At 35.5% G+C, this 16,897-nt stretch overlaps 1 protein-coding gene across 1 annotated transcript; it reads right to left on the reverse strand.

The window, feature by feature from the left end:
• Positions 1-1,099: 1,099 nt before the first annotated feature.
• On the reverse strand, positions 1,100-14,565 carry LOC123307048. The gene is made up of 5 exons (XM_044889251.1): positions 14,530-14,565; positions 10,850-10,913; positions 10,719-10,793; positions 5,011-5,079; positions 1,100-1,337 (listed from the first exon to the last, which is right to left on the reverse strand). The coding sequence occupies exons 1-5, from the start codon at positions 14,563-14,565 to the stop codon at positions 1,156-1,158; spliced, it is 426 nt and encodes a 141-aa protein (XP_044745186.1). The 3' UTR covers positions 1,100-1,155.
• Between the last annotated feature and the right edge of the window lie 2,332 nt (positions 14,566-16,897).

Here is a 16,897-nt window from a genome sequence, read left to right on the forward strand (position 1 = left end):
TGGTTTTCTTTCACGTGATTCTTTCCCCTACAGATAAATGCGATAAAAAATCGTTGAGATGTGCCGCCTGGATTGCAATTATGGAGGAGATAGCGCGCTGCAACTCTCTACAGTTAATTCATCCGTATACTTATATTCCGCCTGTCTACATCTGCTTTCAAAATACAACGTTGCCATCTTCGGAGGTGCTAACGAGCAAAGAGTCCCCCACAGCAATTCTTCGATATACAGCTCAGCACACTAGCGCCAGTGATATACACTCGAACTAAAAGATTGTTCAGTACATAAACGGGGTGCGTTGTGACCTCAAAACGATTTTTTGATATGTTGGTCCCTGAAGCCTCCTGAATCTAACAAGCTAAAAAACAAGGCAAAACGTTGTCACCTCCGATTTCGGAGGTGACAGCGATATATATGAGGTGAGAGCGTTAAACGAGTCACTATTTTGGAGGTATGTACAGCGTACATATGGGGACCGTTTCGGAGATCGCGCGGTACATATGGGGACTTTCGGTACTTATTGGACCGGTCCCCATATGTTTTTAGATGCAGCGGTACTTATTGGGACCGGTCCCCATAAGTTTTCGTTAGTCTATCGGTACATATGAGTACCGTTTCAAAAATAGATACAACGGTAATTATTAGGACCAGTGTATATAAATTTGAATGTTCCATTTCATTATGAATTCCTCTATCATATAATTGTGGATAGCTCATTGATTTGGTCGACTGATAGGTTATATTTTATAGCTACATATTCTTACAAAAAGTGTGAAAATATGGTAAAAATGCAAAACTGAAATGAAACTCATCATATTAGTTGATAAGCAATTGAAAATAATTCTAATTTACCATGTTGCAACGAATTCAATTCAATTCACATGAGAATATAGGAAAACTTATACAACATATAAGAAGAATACACAAATTTATTGAAAAAATTATGTGAATGAAAATTCAGGAGTTGGTAAAATAATTTTTAATATATATATATAAAATACATACCCATTAATACGAAACACGTTAGAATAATAACATTAACATATATAGAGAAAAAATAAAAACATAATTTGATATCATACATATATAGTCAAAATTTTGGATATCCCATTATTTAATTCCCTCTCTTGATTTTTTCAGCTTTTCATTTTTGACTCAGGTTTTAATAGTGGCTACACTTCTTTGAAATACACCTGGATTTGTATTCATGACCTCGTGCATTTTTTGGAATGATGGCAATGTATTATTCATAATGTATTCTTTGAAGCCTTCTGAAGCTATTCGTTTCTCTTCTTCAGACCAACGCATCCTACGGCATTTGACATTAGGGGATGAAGCTGTAAAATATTATTTTCATGAATTTAAACAAAAAACCAGTTATATTCATACATTATTGTTTTTGAGATAGGCAGTCTATTAAGCTAAAAAAATGAGGTCATTTTAATCGTATGTGAGTTTCGAAGTCTGAATAATATTGTCCGGAATAAATAGTTCTAATCTATAGAAATGAATATGCCATTTATGTCGTCTTTTTTCGAGAAACTAATAATGCCATCAACTGCATTCCTCTATCTCCTTTTGTTTTAGAGTTATAGGCCAAAATTGAAATTTGGGCGATTTCAACTTTAGTCATTATCTCCGGTCCTGTTTGTACTTGGATGTTGAAATGAAAACATTATACAGACACTTTTCCATAGCAATCCAGTGGCGTACTATGATTTTTTCCGAAAGGTATATTTGCCTAGCTATAACATCAAGTTGTGTTTTTTCTTATGGAAACAGTCGTTTAAAATGATCTAGAAAGAATCGCCGTTTCTTTCCCGTTTCAGGAATATATCATACATCATACATCGCCCTCAGATTCGTTCAGATATTATGAAAAATATAGTTTGTATGTGAATTTTAAATGATTGAGTAGGCTGAATCGCAGAATAATATGTCTCTAGGCATGGTTTAATTATTATTTTACGATTGAATACTACATAATACTCTTCATTTTAAATTTAACATAGATACAAAGTGTATTTTTTATAATATCTAAACGAATATTTCCTCGAACGTGGCTTTTGAAAGAACCAAACACAGCGAACTTATCTGCCAACTGTTTGAAATACCTAACATTCGGTTGATTACGTTCTCGTAATTTTCGAATATTTCCGTAATGCCGCCAGTAATGACTAAATGTTTTAAACTGAGATCAAACCATGGAGGATTGAATCTAGTATTCAAACGCAAAGTAATAATTGGACCATGCGTAGCATCGAGATAGAATAATAGAGAGAAGTCATCATTCGACTAAAATGGTATCAGATCCGCCATATTGGTACGAGACTCTGACATTCATGAATTTTCTGTCAGTTTTGCGTTTTTTAGAGTTCAATTCTGGTCACATTTACAAAATTGCGTTCATTTTCCCGATTTATATTGGACAATAAAATGTTGTCATGTGCTCTACGCAGTTGTTCCAGCAGAGACGAGGTAGATAAAAAGAAAATCACAGGAATCACATTTCATAGGTGAGAATGAGTAATAAACAGATCCGTATTCGTAATTCTTCCATTTCTATCTTGATAATCTGATAGTAAGGTATATTATTATCGTCTGAAGAAAATATTTGATATTCGATTAACTTTATTTTAACAGATTTCCTAAAGACCCACTAAGACGTGAAATTTGTTAACCGAGGAATCTGGCAATCTTCGAATTATGAGGTGTTTTGTTCCAAACATTTTCCAGCAGAATGTTTTGATCATCACAAAGCTTAGTTCGTTTGCAACGAAATGCGGTTCCCTCAATATATGAGGTAGGTAAGAAAAATACCTACACGTTTATATTGAGAAAGTAATTTGTTGTTGTTAAATTTTAATTTTTCCTGAAGCCTGAAACCAAGGAAAATGAGGAATTTTACCTTATTTTGTAAAGACTAGATATACTAGCTTTTGTATAGGAATATACTTAAATTTCTTTCCATTATAGGAGGAAGCAGTTCAACCACCAAAAATAAGAATTCTTTCTGATATTGTGATTTCACACCAAACGGAGATTATTGACGCAGTAGTAAATAAATCTGCTCTACCAACTTCTGAAACTAGTCCACAAAAGACTGACGATTTACCAAGAATTTCAAATCAGATGAGCTCTCTTATAAAGAATTCTCCCAGGAAAAGAAAATTACTCACAATATCCATCTAAAGATGTTATTTGGATGTTTTGACCAACAGAATACTCAGAGAATTCACCAATACAAATGAATTCTTAGATTTAGTTGTACATAGTTTAAACCAATCTGTACTTGATGGGCACAGATATTTATTAATTAAAAGAGCTGTTTATAAATATATTAATGTAAGAATGACATATTCAATGAAAAGAAAGTGAAATGAAAAAATTTGTATGAGGCACAATAATAAAAAAATTATTTTGTTTAAAGGCCAATAAATCATTTACTTTCAAAAATCTATATTATTTCCCTTTTGTTCATCTGGGTATAAACTAGTAAAAATTGTCACATTTTATTCAGATTTCTCAAAAACCGAGTAAAAACTTTGTTTGGGTGCTCACTTTCAAGAATATACCTATACACTATACATCTCCTTGAAAGTTTACTTAATCCAACCCTGTTCAATCCGCCATATTGGTCCCAGACTTAGCCACGCCTAGTGGTACCGTTTTTTTCTAGCACTATTGAATCTCATAGCGTCTCCTCTCTATTCTATCTCGATGATGCGTAGAGACATATTATTCTGTGATTCAGCCTACTTAAGCTACATTCACAATCAATTCACGGGCCGAAGTGCACTTCGGCACGGAAGCTTAGCAGATGGCGTTCTCCGTTACCATTCACAATGAAATTCAAGACAAAATTTCTTGCAAGTTGCAAACTATCACTTCGGCAAGGAATTTCGTGCCGGCTATAGATGATGCAGAGGCTTATCTTTTGATCAGTTACATTTTTGATTCATTTGAGTATTTGGTTCCAAGATTATTGCGAATGGTAAATTTCGTGCCGAAGTGCACTTCGGCCCGCGAATTGATTGTGAATGCAGCTTTAATACTCAATCATTTCAAATTCACATACTATATTTTTCATGATATCTGAACGAATCTGAGGGCGATGTATGATATATTTCTGAAACGGAAAAAAAAATAGCGATTCTTTCTGGTTCACTTTAAACGACTGTTTCCATAAGAAACAACACAACGATATTATAGCTCAGCAAATATACCTGTTGGAAAAAATCAAAGTACGCCACTGGATTGCTATCAAAAAAGTGTCTGTATGATGTTTTCATTTCAACATCCTAGCACAAACAGGAACGGAGATAATGACCAAAGTTAAAATCGCCCAAATTTAAATTTTGGCCTATAACTCTAAAACAAAAGAAGAAAGAGGACGGCAGTCGATGGCATTATTAGATTTTCGAAAAAAGACGTCATGAATGGCACATTCATTTTCTTCTATTTCGTTGGGTAAAAAAGTTGTAGTTCAGGTATCACCAATTTTGCCCACCCCGTACACAAAAACATACTATTTTTTTCCGTCGGGTGTACCGTTCCGATAAAAATGTATTGGGAAACAAAAGAAGATGGAGGATTGCAGTTGATGGCATTATTAGTTTCTCGAAAAAAGACGACATGAATGGCACATTCATTTTCCTCTATCTCGTTGGGTAAAAAAGTTGTAGTTCTGGTATCACCAATATTCAATATTTTCTGCAAATGAAAAAAAATTATGTTTGCTATATCTATATCATCGGTGAGCGGTAAAAAATAAATTTTTCAATATATTCGGTTGAAAGATTCTTGATTTTTGTTGCATTACTGCAATTGCATCTATTTAAAATCAATGATGGATTAATATTCAATTCCTACCTTCAAATACAATGGCTGTCCCGGGATTCCTGATTGAATTTTCATCATTGAAGATTTCCAAATCGTCTTCTGTAAATAATAACGAATTTTATATAAACATCAAGATACAGACATAGGATATGAGTTTTTCATAATTACCTTGTCTTTGATTGGATTTTTCATCATCTTTGCTTGAAATGACTGTGATTTCACTATTCACAGTCGTTTCTGAAAAATGAAAAAATATTCAATTTCATTTTATTTATACAACAACGAAAAAAAGAAATCATTTTTTTTTTTTTTATTTGTAATTAACGTGTCTCGGCAACTAGGCCATTGACACATGGTACAGAGTTCTATTCATCTAGGTAGTACAGACATTAATGTATACAAAGAATGGGTATCTACAGAAAAGGAAATAATTTTAGATACATTGATTATATGTGGTTGTACAATTGGCATTCTTTCAAAAATTTCAATGTTGCTTCAATTTGCGTTGCTGAGTTGAGGTTGTCCTTTAAATTTTCTTTGAGTCCCATTCGACGACGGATTTCATCATAATGTGGGCAGCGAGATAGAAGGTGTTCTACAGTTAAACGAGTTTCTCGACAGTATTCGCATATAGAATGTTCTTCTGATGACATCAAGTAGCCGTGTGTAAGCCTGGTGTGTGCTATTCTTAGTCTCCTAATTACTATTTTGTCCTTTCTATTCAGACTGATTTTTAGCGGGGAATCGATTTCAGGTTGGATTGCATGTAGCTTGTTATTGCTGCTATTCCACTTGGTTTGCCAGTCTCGAAGGGATTTCAACTTTATTGTCGCCTTTAGGTCTGAGTGCAACTGAAAGTTTGTGATGGGAAGATCAGAGGATCGTGCCAGTTTCGCGGATTGGTCTGCAACTTCGTTTCCTTCTATACCCACATGAGATGGTATCCAAATTATGGTCGTAGAGATGTTTTTGTTAGTTTTAAGTATATGGCATCGTTCCTGAATTTTTTGTATTAGTGGGTTATTAGAATAGATGTTGGATATCGACTGAATTGATGATAATGAGTCTGTGAATATTGCAATATGTTGGCCTGGCGTCATGGTGCTGAATAGAGACTTGTAGATTGCGAACAGTTCACCAGTATGAATGCTGCTGGTAGGTGGAAGTTTGTAGGATACTGTGTTATTGTGTTCGTTAACTATCGATCATGCAACTCCGTGTTCATCTTTAGATGCGTCGGTGTAAAATTCCTCATCGAATTTCTCCTTGGTTTTCAATTCAAGGAAATGTTGTTTTAGAATTGCACCATGAGTTTCCTGTTTATTGTATCTATGTAGGACTGTATTTAGCATCGGTTGGTGTCTGGACCAGGGAGCATGTTTCGAGTAGAACATTGGCACTAATGAGTTAAGATTTATGGACTCTGAGTGCTGTTGGACCATCTGTGGAATTGAGAGTAGCGTCATAGGTTTTATAGTGGTTGGGTATTTCGATGTTTTCATCAGATCATGTGCTGGATGGTTTGGCATAGCAGACACCTTCAAAGCATACGAAAGTAGAGTTTGCTGTCGACGAAGGTTCAGTGGCATTTCTTGTGCTTCTACATGGAGGCTCTCTGATGGGCTTGATCGGAAGGCTCCAAGGATGATGCGGAATGCTGTATTGGGTACGGTATTCAGTAGATTCAGATTTGTTCTGCATGACGTGGAATAGAGAATGTTGCCATATTCCAGTTTTGATCGAATTACTGATCTGTAGATTCTCAGCAAGATTTCTTCATCGCATCCCCAGTGATGATGAGATAGGGTTCGAAGGATGTTCATACTTTTCATGCATTCACCTTTAACGTTTTTGATATGTTGAGTCCAGGTAAGTCTTTGATCTAAGGTCATTCCTAGGTATTTTAGATGGTCAACTATTTCTAGAGGTAGGTCGTTAATTGTAAGGTGGGGTGGGACAGTTTGATGTCTTCTAGTAAAGCGAATGACTTTTGATTTTGATGAGGAGAAGTTAAAACCGATGTTTCCCGCCCAAGCAGTTATACCATCAAGAGCATTTTGTAACAGTTTGCACGTACTGTTTGTGTTCTTACCTGAACAGAACAGGAGCAGGTCGTCAGCATATAGAACTAGTTTTATTGGGGCTTTGATAACGTTGCATATGTCATTGATGGCTAACAAGAAGAGGGTGGCGCTTAGTACGGAGCCCTGGGGAATACCATTTTGGGTGGTGTAAGAAGCTGACATTACACCATTTACTTTCACTTTGAAATTTCTGTCGGTTAGGAAGTTCTTCAGAAAAAGGAATATATTGCCACTAAGGTTTATGTGTTTTAATTTAGACAAGATACTTTCACGACTTGTGGTATCAAATGCACTTTCTATATCAATAAGTGCGGCAATTAGGTCTTGTTGATTTGCGAAGGCATTCGCGATTTCTGTTTGTAGTAAGACAAGGTTGTCTGTGGTGTTACGTTTCTGCCTGAAGCCCGATTGTGTGGAGTACAGAAGGTTATTTTTCTCAAGGTGCCACATAAGTCGTTGGTTAACCATTTTTTCTAAAATTTTACACAAGGTACATGTCAAGGAGATTGGTCTTAACGTGTTAGGTGAGGGTCCTGACTTGTCTGATTTTCTGATGGGAATAATATGAGATTGCTTCCATTGGGTGGGAAACTGATGATTGTTCCAAATGTCATTATATATTTCTAGGAGTTTGTTCAATGTTTCTGGATGTAGTTGTTTGAGGAATATCATAGGGATGTTGTCTGGGCCTGCTGCTGTGTTCTTCATGGAAAATAATGCCAAATTGAGTTCTTGTATGGTAAAGGAATCATTTATAGAGTTTTCAGGATCATTTATTGTATTTGGTTCTTCATTTTCGAGGTGTGTTGATGTTTTTGAAGTAACTGTTTTATCGTAGTAGTGTTTTGCTAGTATATTTGCCATGTCTTGGCTATTCGTGATTGGTTCATTGTTATATCCTAGTATAGAGGGTATTTTGTAGTTTGTGTTGTGCCCTTTTATTTGTTTTATTTTCTTCCAAATTTGGGTCGACGGTGTGCTCGAGGAAATTGTGCTGACGTATTTCATCCAGGATTCACGCTTACTCTGTTTCAAAACTCTCTTAGAGACTGCTCTACATTTTTTGAAATTTATTAAATCCTCTTGGTTTCGGGTTCGTCGGTATCTGTTCAGGGCGCATTTGCATTTTTTAACTGCTTCTTTGCATGATTCGCTCCACCAAGGTACCATCTTCCTACTTGGAGTTATCGTGAATTTTCCGACATATTTTTCGGCGGCTGAGGTCAGGATATTTGTGAGTTGGTTAATGGCCAAATCTATGTTTGAAGAAAAATCTGTATTTCTCATTTGGATGTTCATCTCTTCCGAAAATGACTCCCAGTTGGCGTTTGATATATTCCACTTAGATACACTTTCTGTGAGAGGTACGTTTTGGTCGTTTATTGATATGGGGAAGTGGTTACTGTCGTAGAGGCTGTCTAGAGTATGCCAGAATAAGTGAGTTGTTGTGACTGGGTCACAAAGACTGAGATCGATTGAAGAAAATTTGCCAGTGGATATATCGAAGTGTGTGTTTTCCCCAGTATTAAGTAAGTTGAGATCGTGGTTTGTCATCAGATCTTCAATTATCTTTCCTCTGCCGAATGTTTTTTCCGAACCCCATATTGTGTTGTGCGAATTGAAATCACCTACCAGAATGAAAGGTGTTGGCAGCTGATCGACAAGATTGGAGAGTTCCAGATATGTGAGGTTGTAATTTGGTGGTATATATACATTACAGATTGTGAGTTTTCGGGGATACCAGGTAGTGACAGCAATAGCTTCCAGAGAGGTACTGAGGGAAAGTTCTTTGAAGTATAGGTCTGATGAAACAAATATGGATGCTCCACCGCTGGCTCTGGTATTGGTATTTCTTATGAAATGGTGACCCACATAGTTTTTTAGTTGTGGGTTGTGGTCAGGTTTAAAGTTAGTTTCCTGTAGGCAAAGAACATCTGGTGAGGTTTCAGATATCAACTGATGGATTCGTTCTAGACGTGAGTAGAATCCATTACAATTCCACTGGATTAGTGTGAATGTGGTTTATGTTGTTAATTTTGAGATCGTAGTGAGGAATTATCAGAGAGTTTGTCATCAGTATTGGTATCAAGGCTATTTAGACTGCCCACCTCTATCGAATCGTCCACAAGTTTGGCTTTTATTTTTTTTGAAATTCGAGTTATTCTGTTTTTAGTGGATCTTTCTACGTGTGGGTAAATATTGTGCAGATCTTGGAGAAGTAATTTTATATCTGATGTGAACTTTTCTGCTTCAGTATAGGGAGTGGGACTGCCATAAGAATTCTCTAAAAATGCAACGAGGCTGTCGTAGGAAAGATGGAAACTCTGTGTGTCTTCTTGATATGCTCTTAAGATTGCATCTTTGGTGGATTCATTTAAAGCGTGATCTTCAGATAAATCTATCTTACGTTTCTTCAGAACTCTTTTACAAGTAGAAGCACTTTTTGTTGCTATCTGCGGTGGAGGCATGAGGGTACCTTCTATGAATTCAGTTTCAGTATGTCTTTCTGATTGACTAGTCTGATCACTGGATGATAATATCTCTGATAATCCTCTTTTGTGGGCGGGTGTTTCATTTGCTTGAGGTATCAGTGAAGGTGGAATGTGATCCTGTTTTTCATTTGTTGTGGTTTGTGTTATTGGTTGGGTATTATTAGGTTGTTCTGGCTGTGGGTTTGGACAGTTTGATGCTATATGGCCAGTTTGTCGACATATGAAGCATTCCATCTTGTCGGTCGATAGAAATATCCTATTGTCATTGCCGTCGTATTGAATTAGTGTTGACATTTGTAACTCATAATTTTCACTTGGGGGAAAGATGTAAACCTGTCTTCGAAAGCTGAGGATATGTGAATACTCTTCTCCAGGAATTCCGGCTTTAAGGAATGAAACAGGGGAGGCAAGCTTAAGTCCAAGATTTTGTATAACTTCGGTGACTATTTCATGGGGAATACACGGTGAGATATTCGAGATCACTATTCTTCTGGTTGGAGAGACTAGTCTTCTAATATTTAGGTTTAAATCTCCAATAAAAACAGTTGGATTGGTTTTAATTAGCTGATCAACAAGTTCTACAGTAGCCAGATATATGCATATTCTGTTGTTCGAAATTCTTGAAGCGAAACATATGTTTTTCGGCTGGATAATTTCACCAATTGCTTGGACATAGTCGTGAAGTTTCAGATTATCTTCGGCGTGGATAACTATGGCTTGTTCTTTTTTAGGGAAGTTAATTTTGGGAACTGATTTGGCTGCGGCTACATATGATGTTTTTTGAGAGATTGGGGTTTGTTTAGTGTTTGAAGACATTGTATTATTAGAACTATTAGGTAGCATGATTAGCGCCCTTGTACTCAAGAGCGTTTGATTTGTCGACTTGTTGAGATCAGGAAGGAGGCACAACCGAATACACCATAGTGTATTGTTGGTTGCCTGCACGAGAACGGACAAAACGCCCTGTTCCCGGTTATGTTATCAAATCTCTGTATCTGTTTTACTTATGAGATAAGGAAAAGTTTGTTTACCAATATATCGGAGATCGAATAAATCGATTTTCAGTAGAATTTAATGCCTGGTAGACACTGTCACTTTCCACTCGTGAAGTGCTTCTGTTATTTCGTATACTTTTGCACACTTTTAAACTAATTATTTCCCAATATAAGGTAATAAGCTGTGATTAATTGAAGAGCGATGTGAACACCCATGTAGTAATTTGATCTCGAGCAAGAAATCATTAATCTCGATGATTAAGAAGAAAAATCGGTATAATGTTTGATTTCAGCAGTAAACCTACTTAATGTAGATTCAGATGAATTTTTTTCTTCAGCCTCTAACTTCTGCTTCAGAGTTAACAGCTCCTTCCTATTATCTGAAATTATCTCAAGTATAATCAAGAATTAAAAATTATGAAAATTATATACTCACTGCTTTCCGCAATTAGTTCCGACTCAAAACGGCCACAGCTTTTATAAGGAGCACTCACATTTTTCTTCCCAACCAATTTTTTCACTTATTTCTGTTTACAAATGTGATAAACACCATCTAAAAACAGCACTAAGGCGAACATGATGATTATCTCTTTTTGTCGTTGCAAGAATATTTAACCGTCACCGAAAAATTACTAGAACTGTACTGTCGCAGGCGTAAAAACTCTTCAAATACTTCTTCAAAAATATCAAACAGCTCGAGGACCATCCCTCACCCCTCCTACTGAATTTGGCTGTAAGTAGTACCTAAATGGCAAACATTTTTTTTTTGCATTCCGTATTTCAAAACATCATAAAGATTATATACCATAAACGACCCATAAGTAAGATCCTTGTGAACAGAAAGGCGTTGCATAATTTGACAAACCGAATTTTAAACATTTTTCGGAAACTGTAATTTGGGAGAAATAAATTTCAAGAAAATTCAGATGAATTAAATATTTAAGACTCATTTCTCAAATGATTTCGATGAATCAATTACTCCATTCGTTTGTTCTATATGGAATTCCTCGAGGAATTCTTAAAGAATATACATGTGTTCCGGTCTTAAGTAGAAATAAACATTTAATTATATCGGATGAAATATCGAAATCAAAATTATTTTCTATATTAGGGTGTCGAAATTACAAATAGTTTTCGTCTTATCCATGAATTGTATCCACATTTTGTCGAAAATCTGTATATCTGTAGCATTTTAATCATTATGGTTCCTGACTCATCAATGTGCCTTTATTATTCTCTATAGGAATTCAATGGAGTATCACAGATTTTATATTGCTCGCACATCTATGGGTACCCTAGATCAATGGTTTTTGGTGATTATGGCTACGAACGAATGCAAAGAATGCCTAATGAGAAGGCAGTAATTTCCCTACAGATAAATGAATTTTGCTTCAAATGGACTTTGAGGTCATATATCATAACATATGATGATCCCAATTCGTAATGAAAATTGATGTACAGTATCACATATTGTATTTACAAAGTTGCTGAGGAAAATTTTCTGCACTTTTCAACTCATTTTCAGTTCACAATAGAAGTACAGGGTGTCCCAAATTCGAGGTTAACTGGAGAGCATCTCAAGAACTATAAGGCCTAGAGGAAAAATCTCCAAGTATCCCCGATCTCTTTCATCGAAATAATTAGATATCAGAAAGCAGATCATAGATATATTGATTCGTTCTCGAGGTACAAGGCGTTTCTGGGAAATATATCTCACCGTTTCAAATATTTCGCCATATTTTGGTTTTTGTTGGAGATATTCGAAAAACTCCAATACGTTTTTTTCAGCAACTTTTATTTTTCGTAACGGATCCTTAAAATTTCAAAGATATAGAGGAGAGTCTTCTTTATAAACTGGGACACCTTGTATTTTTCAACGCAGTTTTTTAGTCGCAGATCGGAAAGCATCCCGTTACCGGTTTTTCAAAAATGTCTGCCTGCCAAAGATATCTAGTTATTGTATTCAATTATTTTCAACATTATTTTCAGTAGCATTTTTAATTTTTTATGCGTAACTGAACATTAATTGTGGATTAATTGATTAATAACTCTTAATTCAATTTTATTTTCATTTTTCTCCTAGATGTACTGTATTGAAAATTGAGCTAAATATTGAAGAAATTCATGTGTTCAATTGATTTACTGAAGAAAAATCACGTTAGTGTAGGTACATCATGATTCTTGGCATCGTTTCTTATTGCAAACGATAAAAAAATCCAGAATATTCGCCCTTATTATTGAGGTATTCAATTTGCAGTTTGAGTAACATCAATTCATTGTGTTGAATACTCAAAGTTAATATCTAATTGTTCGATATTTTCTTGTGTTTGCAAAACTCAAAGCACTGTGGGGATTTCAATTATCCTTCTTCAAAATCAGAATTTATTCAGATGTCAATTATATGATAAAATTGGAAAAATATGATTCACCTAATAATTTTATTCCTCCGTTATTTGTGAATCGGAAAAAGTGTCGTCGAAATGCATATTTCGACAAGCATATTGGAACATTGTGAGAGGAGCAATATAATGGGTTGATATCCGCTTCCCTTTCTAGTTTATTGCTTCACAACTCTCCACCTCTATCTTTTGTGTTTGCCGCCATGGTATCCCTGCCGATTTCGGTAGACCAGATGTTCTGAATGAACTCGAAATGGAAAATTACCAAGATAAAAACTATCCCATACGTCTCTTCATAAACTTTTTAGGGTTTTCACTCCCAATCTCTGAAACAAATTAGTGCAAGAATTTACGCAGGAGCAAATCGTTGATTTCATTTTTAATTGATTTTGTTTCAGAGATTGGGAGTGAAAACCCTAAAAATTTATGAAGAGATGCAGAATCCTCCCAGAATAAATTTCAATCGATATCCCATACGTCCCTAAATTGACACATTTTTGTTCATTGCACTACATCGAAGAAAAATAGAAAATAAGAATTATGTTCAATCCGTACGAAGTAAACCCACATAGTCCACACTAAAATATGAATCTGCATTTGAAGGATGAACAAAACAGGAAATCAGATTTTCTTTAATTTTCGTCTCGCTAAAAGTAATAATAAAATACAGCATTCCGTTCATATTCACCCATTTACTGCATAATAACTTGAGGTTTATTATTATTACAGTATTGGATATTGAACCTTGTAAGTATTATTAACTGAATCAAACAGTATGTATACTCTGCTTTATTTTATTTCTATCATCAAGAAAACATCAGAAGGCTTGAGAAATTATCATATTTAACCTCCAAATTTTGAAATGTAGATTTGTTGCAGCGACGTTATTTTTTTAAAGGATGTTATGCTACTGTGACTGAGCAATCATCCTCAATTTTATATTTATCTTCAAAAGTGGCCTGATGTGAAAATTAATTCACGCATACAATACACAAAGAGTTTGAAACTTTAGCCATTGATATTAATAAATTTGTCCAAAATACATGCCCTCTCTTTTTTTTAAAGAGGTCCAGAAATTAGGTGAATAAGATTATTGGTTCAACCTGGAGAAGAACTATATGAGAAAAAAAATATTGTTTTAAATTTCATGCTACCAAATTTTCGAAACTTCTTCATTCGACTGAAGCTAACTAGTCGGAAAGTTGTATGCGGAAATTCAAATTGAGTTTTACCCATTTTTTCGGCTCTTTCCAATTTTGTAAATGAAATTACAAAATATTGACATACTGGGTCTTCAGACTATAAATGTAATTATCAATTTTTTTGAGGCAAGACCAGGAATACGGCTTTTTCATTATGCTGATCGACAACATTCCGAACAAAAGCTTACGAATCAAATATTACAAAAATGTGTAGGATGGTTCATAAATTATGATTAATTGAAATAATTAGGGAAATCGATAAATCAGCCTGCATATTTGTAATGAAGAATGATAGATCTATGAAATATGGGTTATTTAGGAGCATTTCGGTTTCCTCCATCTATTCGCATTTCCCAATTAATCTCTGTGTATATAGATATATTCTTTCGATAATGATTAATAAGACAATACTATTTACCTAGTTCAATAAAAACAAATAAAAAATATTATAATTTTGTTATGTATTTCGCATTTCTGAATGACTTCAATAATCGTCACATCGGTAGAATTCTTACCAAATCAGAATATCTTTTCGTTTCAACAATATACATAGTCAAATGAATGGTAATGTATAGCATACATCCGAATATTCTCTCCAAAATATTATTGAATATGGACAAAAGATGATCACTACGAAAAAGGCATTTTTTAACAAGAAATACATTCTCCATTTTACATTCGTTTTCCGAAACAAATGGTATGGAGATCATTTCGGTAATCTCGGAGGCGGTGAAATTTTTTTCATTCATTGAAACAAAATCAATTTTTTTTTCCATCATATGCCCGATCATTTGAAATTCAAATATTTAGATATGAGTTCTTCATTTATGTCAATCAAATTGTCTTGAGGAAATTTTAAATTGGCATCCGAACTGATCTATATCCAAGTTGTCTCTGGTGCAATAAAAACTTGAAGTCAACATGGATACAACTGCATAATTTTAATCGATAATGACAAGGTCACAACTAGGTCCCAGTAATTATCTTTTGGGCTATGTTTATTTTACTACGCCATTCCCCACAATACGGTATCGCAGCATATACTTCTGTCGATCCCCATATGTTACGCAACATATACAGAACAGAAATATCGATATAATTTCGTTTCAACAATATACATAGTCAAATGAATGGTAATGTATAGCATACATTCGAATATTCTCTCCAAAATATTATTGAATATGGATATAAAGTTATCACTACGAAAAAAGCATTTTTCAACAAGAAATACATTCTGTGTTTTACATTCGTTTTTCGAAACAAATGGTATGGAGACCATTTGGGTTATCTCGGAGGCGGTGAAATTTTTGTCAATATTTAGATATGAGTTCTTCATTTATCTCAATCAAATTGTCTTGAGGAAATTTTAAATTGCAATCTGAACTGATTTTCTATATCCAAGTTTTCTCTGGTTCAATAAAAACTTGAATTCAACATGAATACAACTGCAGAATTTTAATCGATAAAGACAAGGTCACAACTAGGTCGCAGTAATTATCTTTTGGGCTATGTTTATTTTACTACGTCATCCCCCACAATACGGTCCCAATAAGTATCGCTGCATATTCTTCTATCGATCCCCATATTCTTCTATCGATCATCCTACGGATATGTTATAGATAAAAGAACCAACATAAAGATAAATCATCTCCTTTATATCGATGATTTAAAACTGTATGCAGCCAATGAAGAGCAGCTCTTGCGACAACTAAAAATTGTAACGTCTTTTACGAAAATAATAAAGATGGAGCTAGGATTAGAGAAATGTGCCGTCATACACGTGAAAAGAGGAAAGCTATCGGAAGGGAACACTATGATGATAGAGGATGACTTGGGCATTCAAAGATTAACGCAAGGGGACACTTACAAGTACCTAGGAATCCAACAAGGAATGGAAATAAAATCAAATGAAGCCAAGGAATCATTTAAATATAAATTCCTGAATAGGCTGAAGAAGATTCTCCAAGCGAAACTGAATGCCAAAGCAATGAACACAGCGATAAGCTCCTGGGTGATACCCTGCCTCACTTACTCCTTTGGAGTTGTCAAATGGACTGCTTCAGATCTCAAACAGCTGGATATCCAAGTACGAGCACTCCTCACGAGGCATGGGATGCACCATCCTCATGCCTCCGTCAATAGGCTGTACATACCAAGGAAGGATGGGGGGAGAGGTATGCAAAGTATTGAAAGCATCCACCATAACGTTATCAGGGATATGAGAGAATACTTCAAATTGAAAAACTTACCATTCTACAAAGCTCTATCCAAGGAAGACCAGAACATCGCGGCCTTAAATTTAGCAACTGAACACCATCATCTTCAATCTCCCACCAATGAAGAACTATCTGAGGTGTGGCACAGCAAAGCATTACATGGAAGATATCCAGCGGCCCTGAAGAAGAGAAGCGTCGATAAGGAAAGGTCAACTGCATACCTGAAATCTGGTTACCTCTTTCCCGAAACGGAGGGCAGACTGGCGGCGATCCAAGATCAAGTAGTCCCAACAAGATCTTATCAGAAAAATATAACGGGAAGAAATCTCAGAAGCGACAAATGCCGTAAATGCTCTCAGGCACCAGAGACTATTCAGCACGTCACGTCATCTTGCCCCGTCCTCGCTCCTAGGGAATACACTGATCGACATAACGCTATGGCGAGAGTATTTCATCAGGCCATCTCCCTGAAATACGGTTTAATTAATATCAAGAAGAAAATGCACGAATACTTACCAAAAGAGGTTCAGGAGAACGATGAGGTGAAAGTGTACTGGGACCATCCGCTCATTACTGACCGGCCAATCGCACACAACCGGCCTGACATTGTTGTATTCGAAAAGAGGGAGAGCAAAGCCATCATAATAGATATCACAGTTCCGGCCGA

Source organism: Coccinella septempunctata, chromosome 2 (assembly GCF_907165205.1).
Source record: "Coccinella septempunctata chromosome 2, icCocSept1.1, whole genome shotgun sequence".
Lineage (NCBI taxonomy): Eukaryota > Metazoa > Arthropoda > Insecta > Coleoptera > Coccinellidae > Coccinella > Coccinella septempunctata.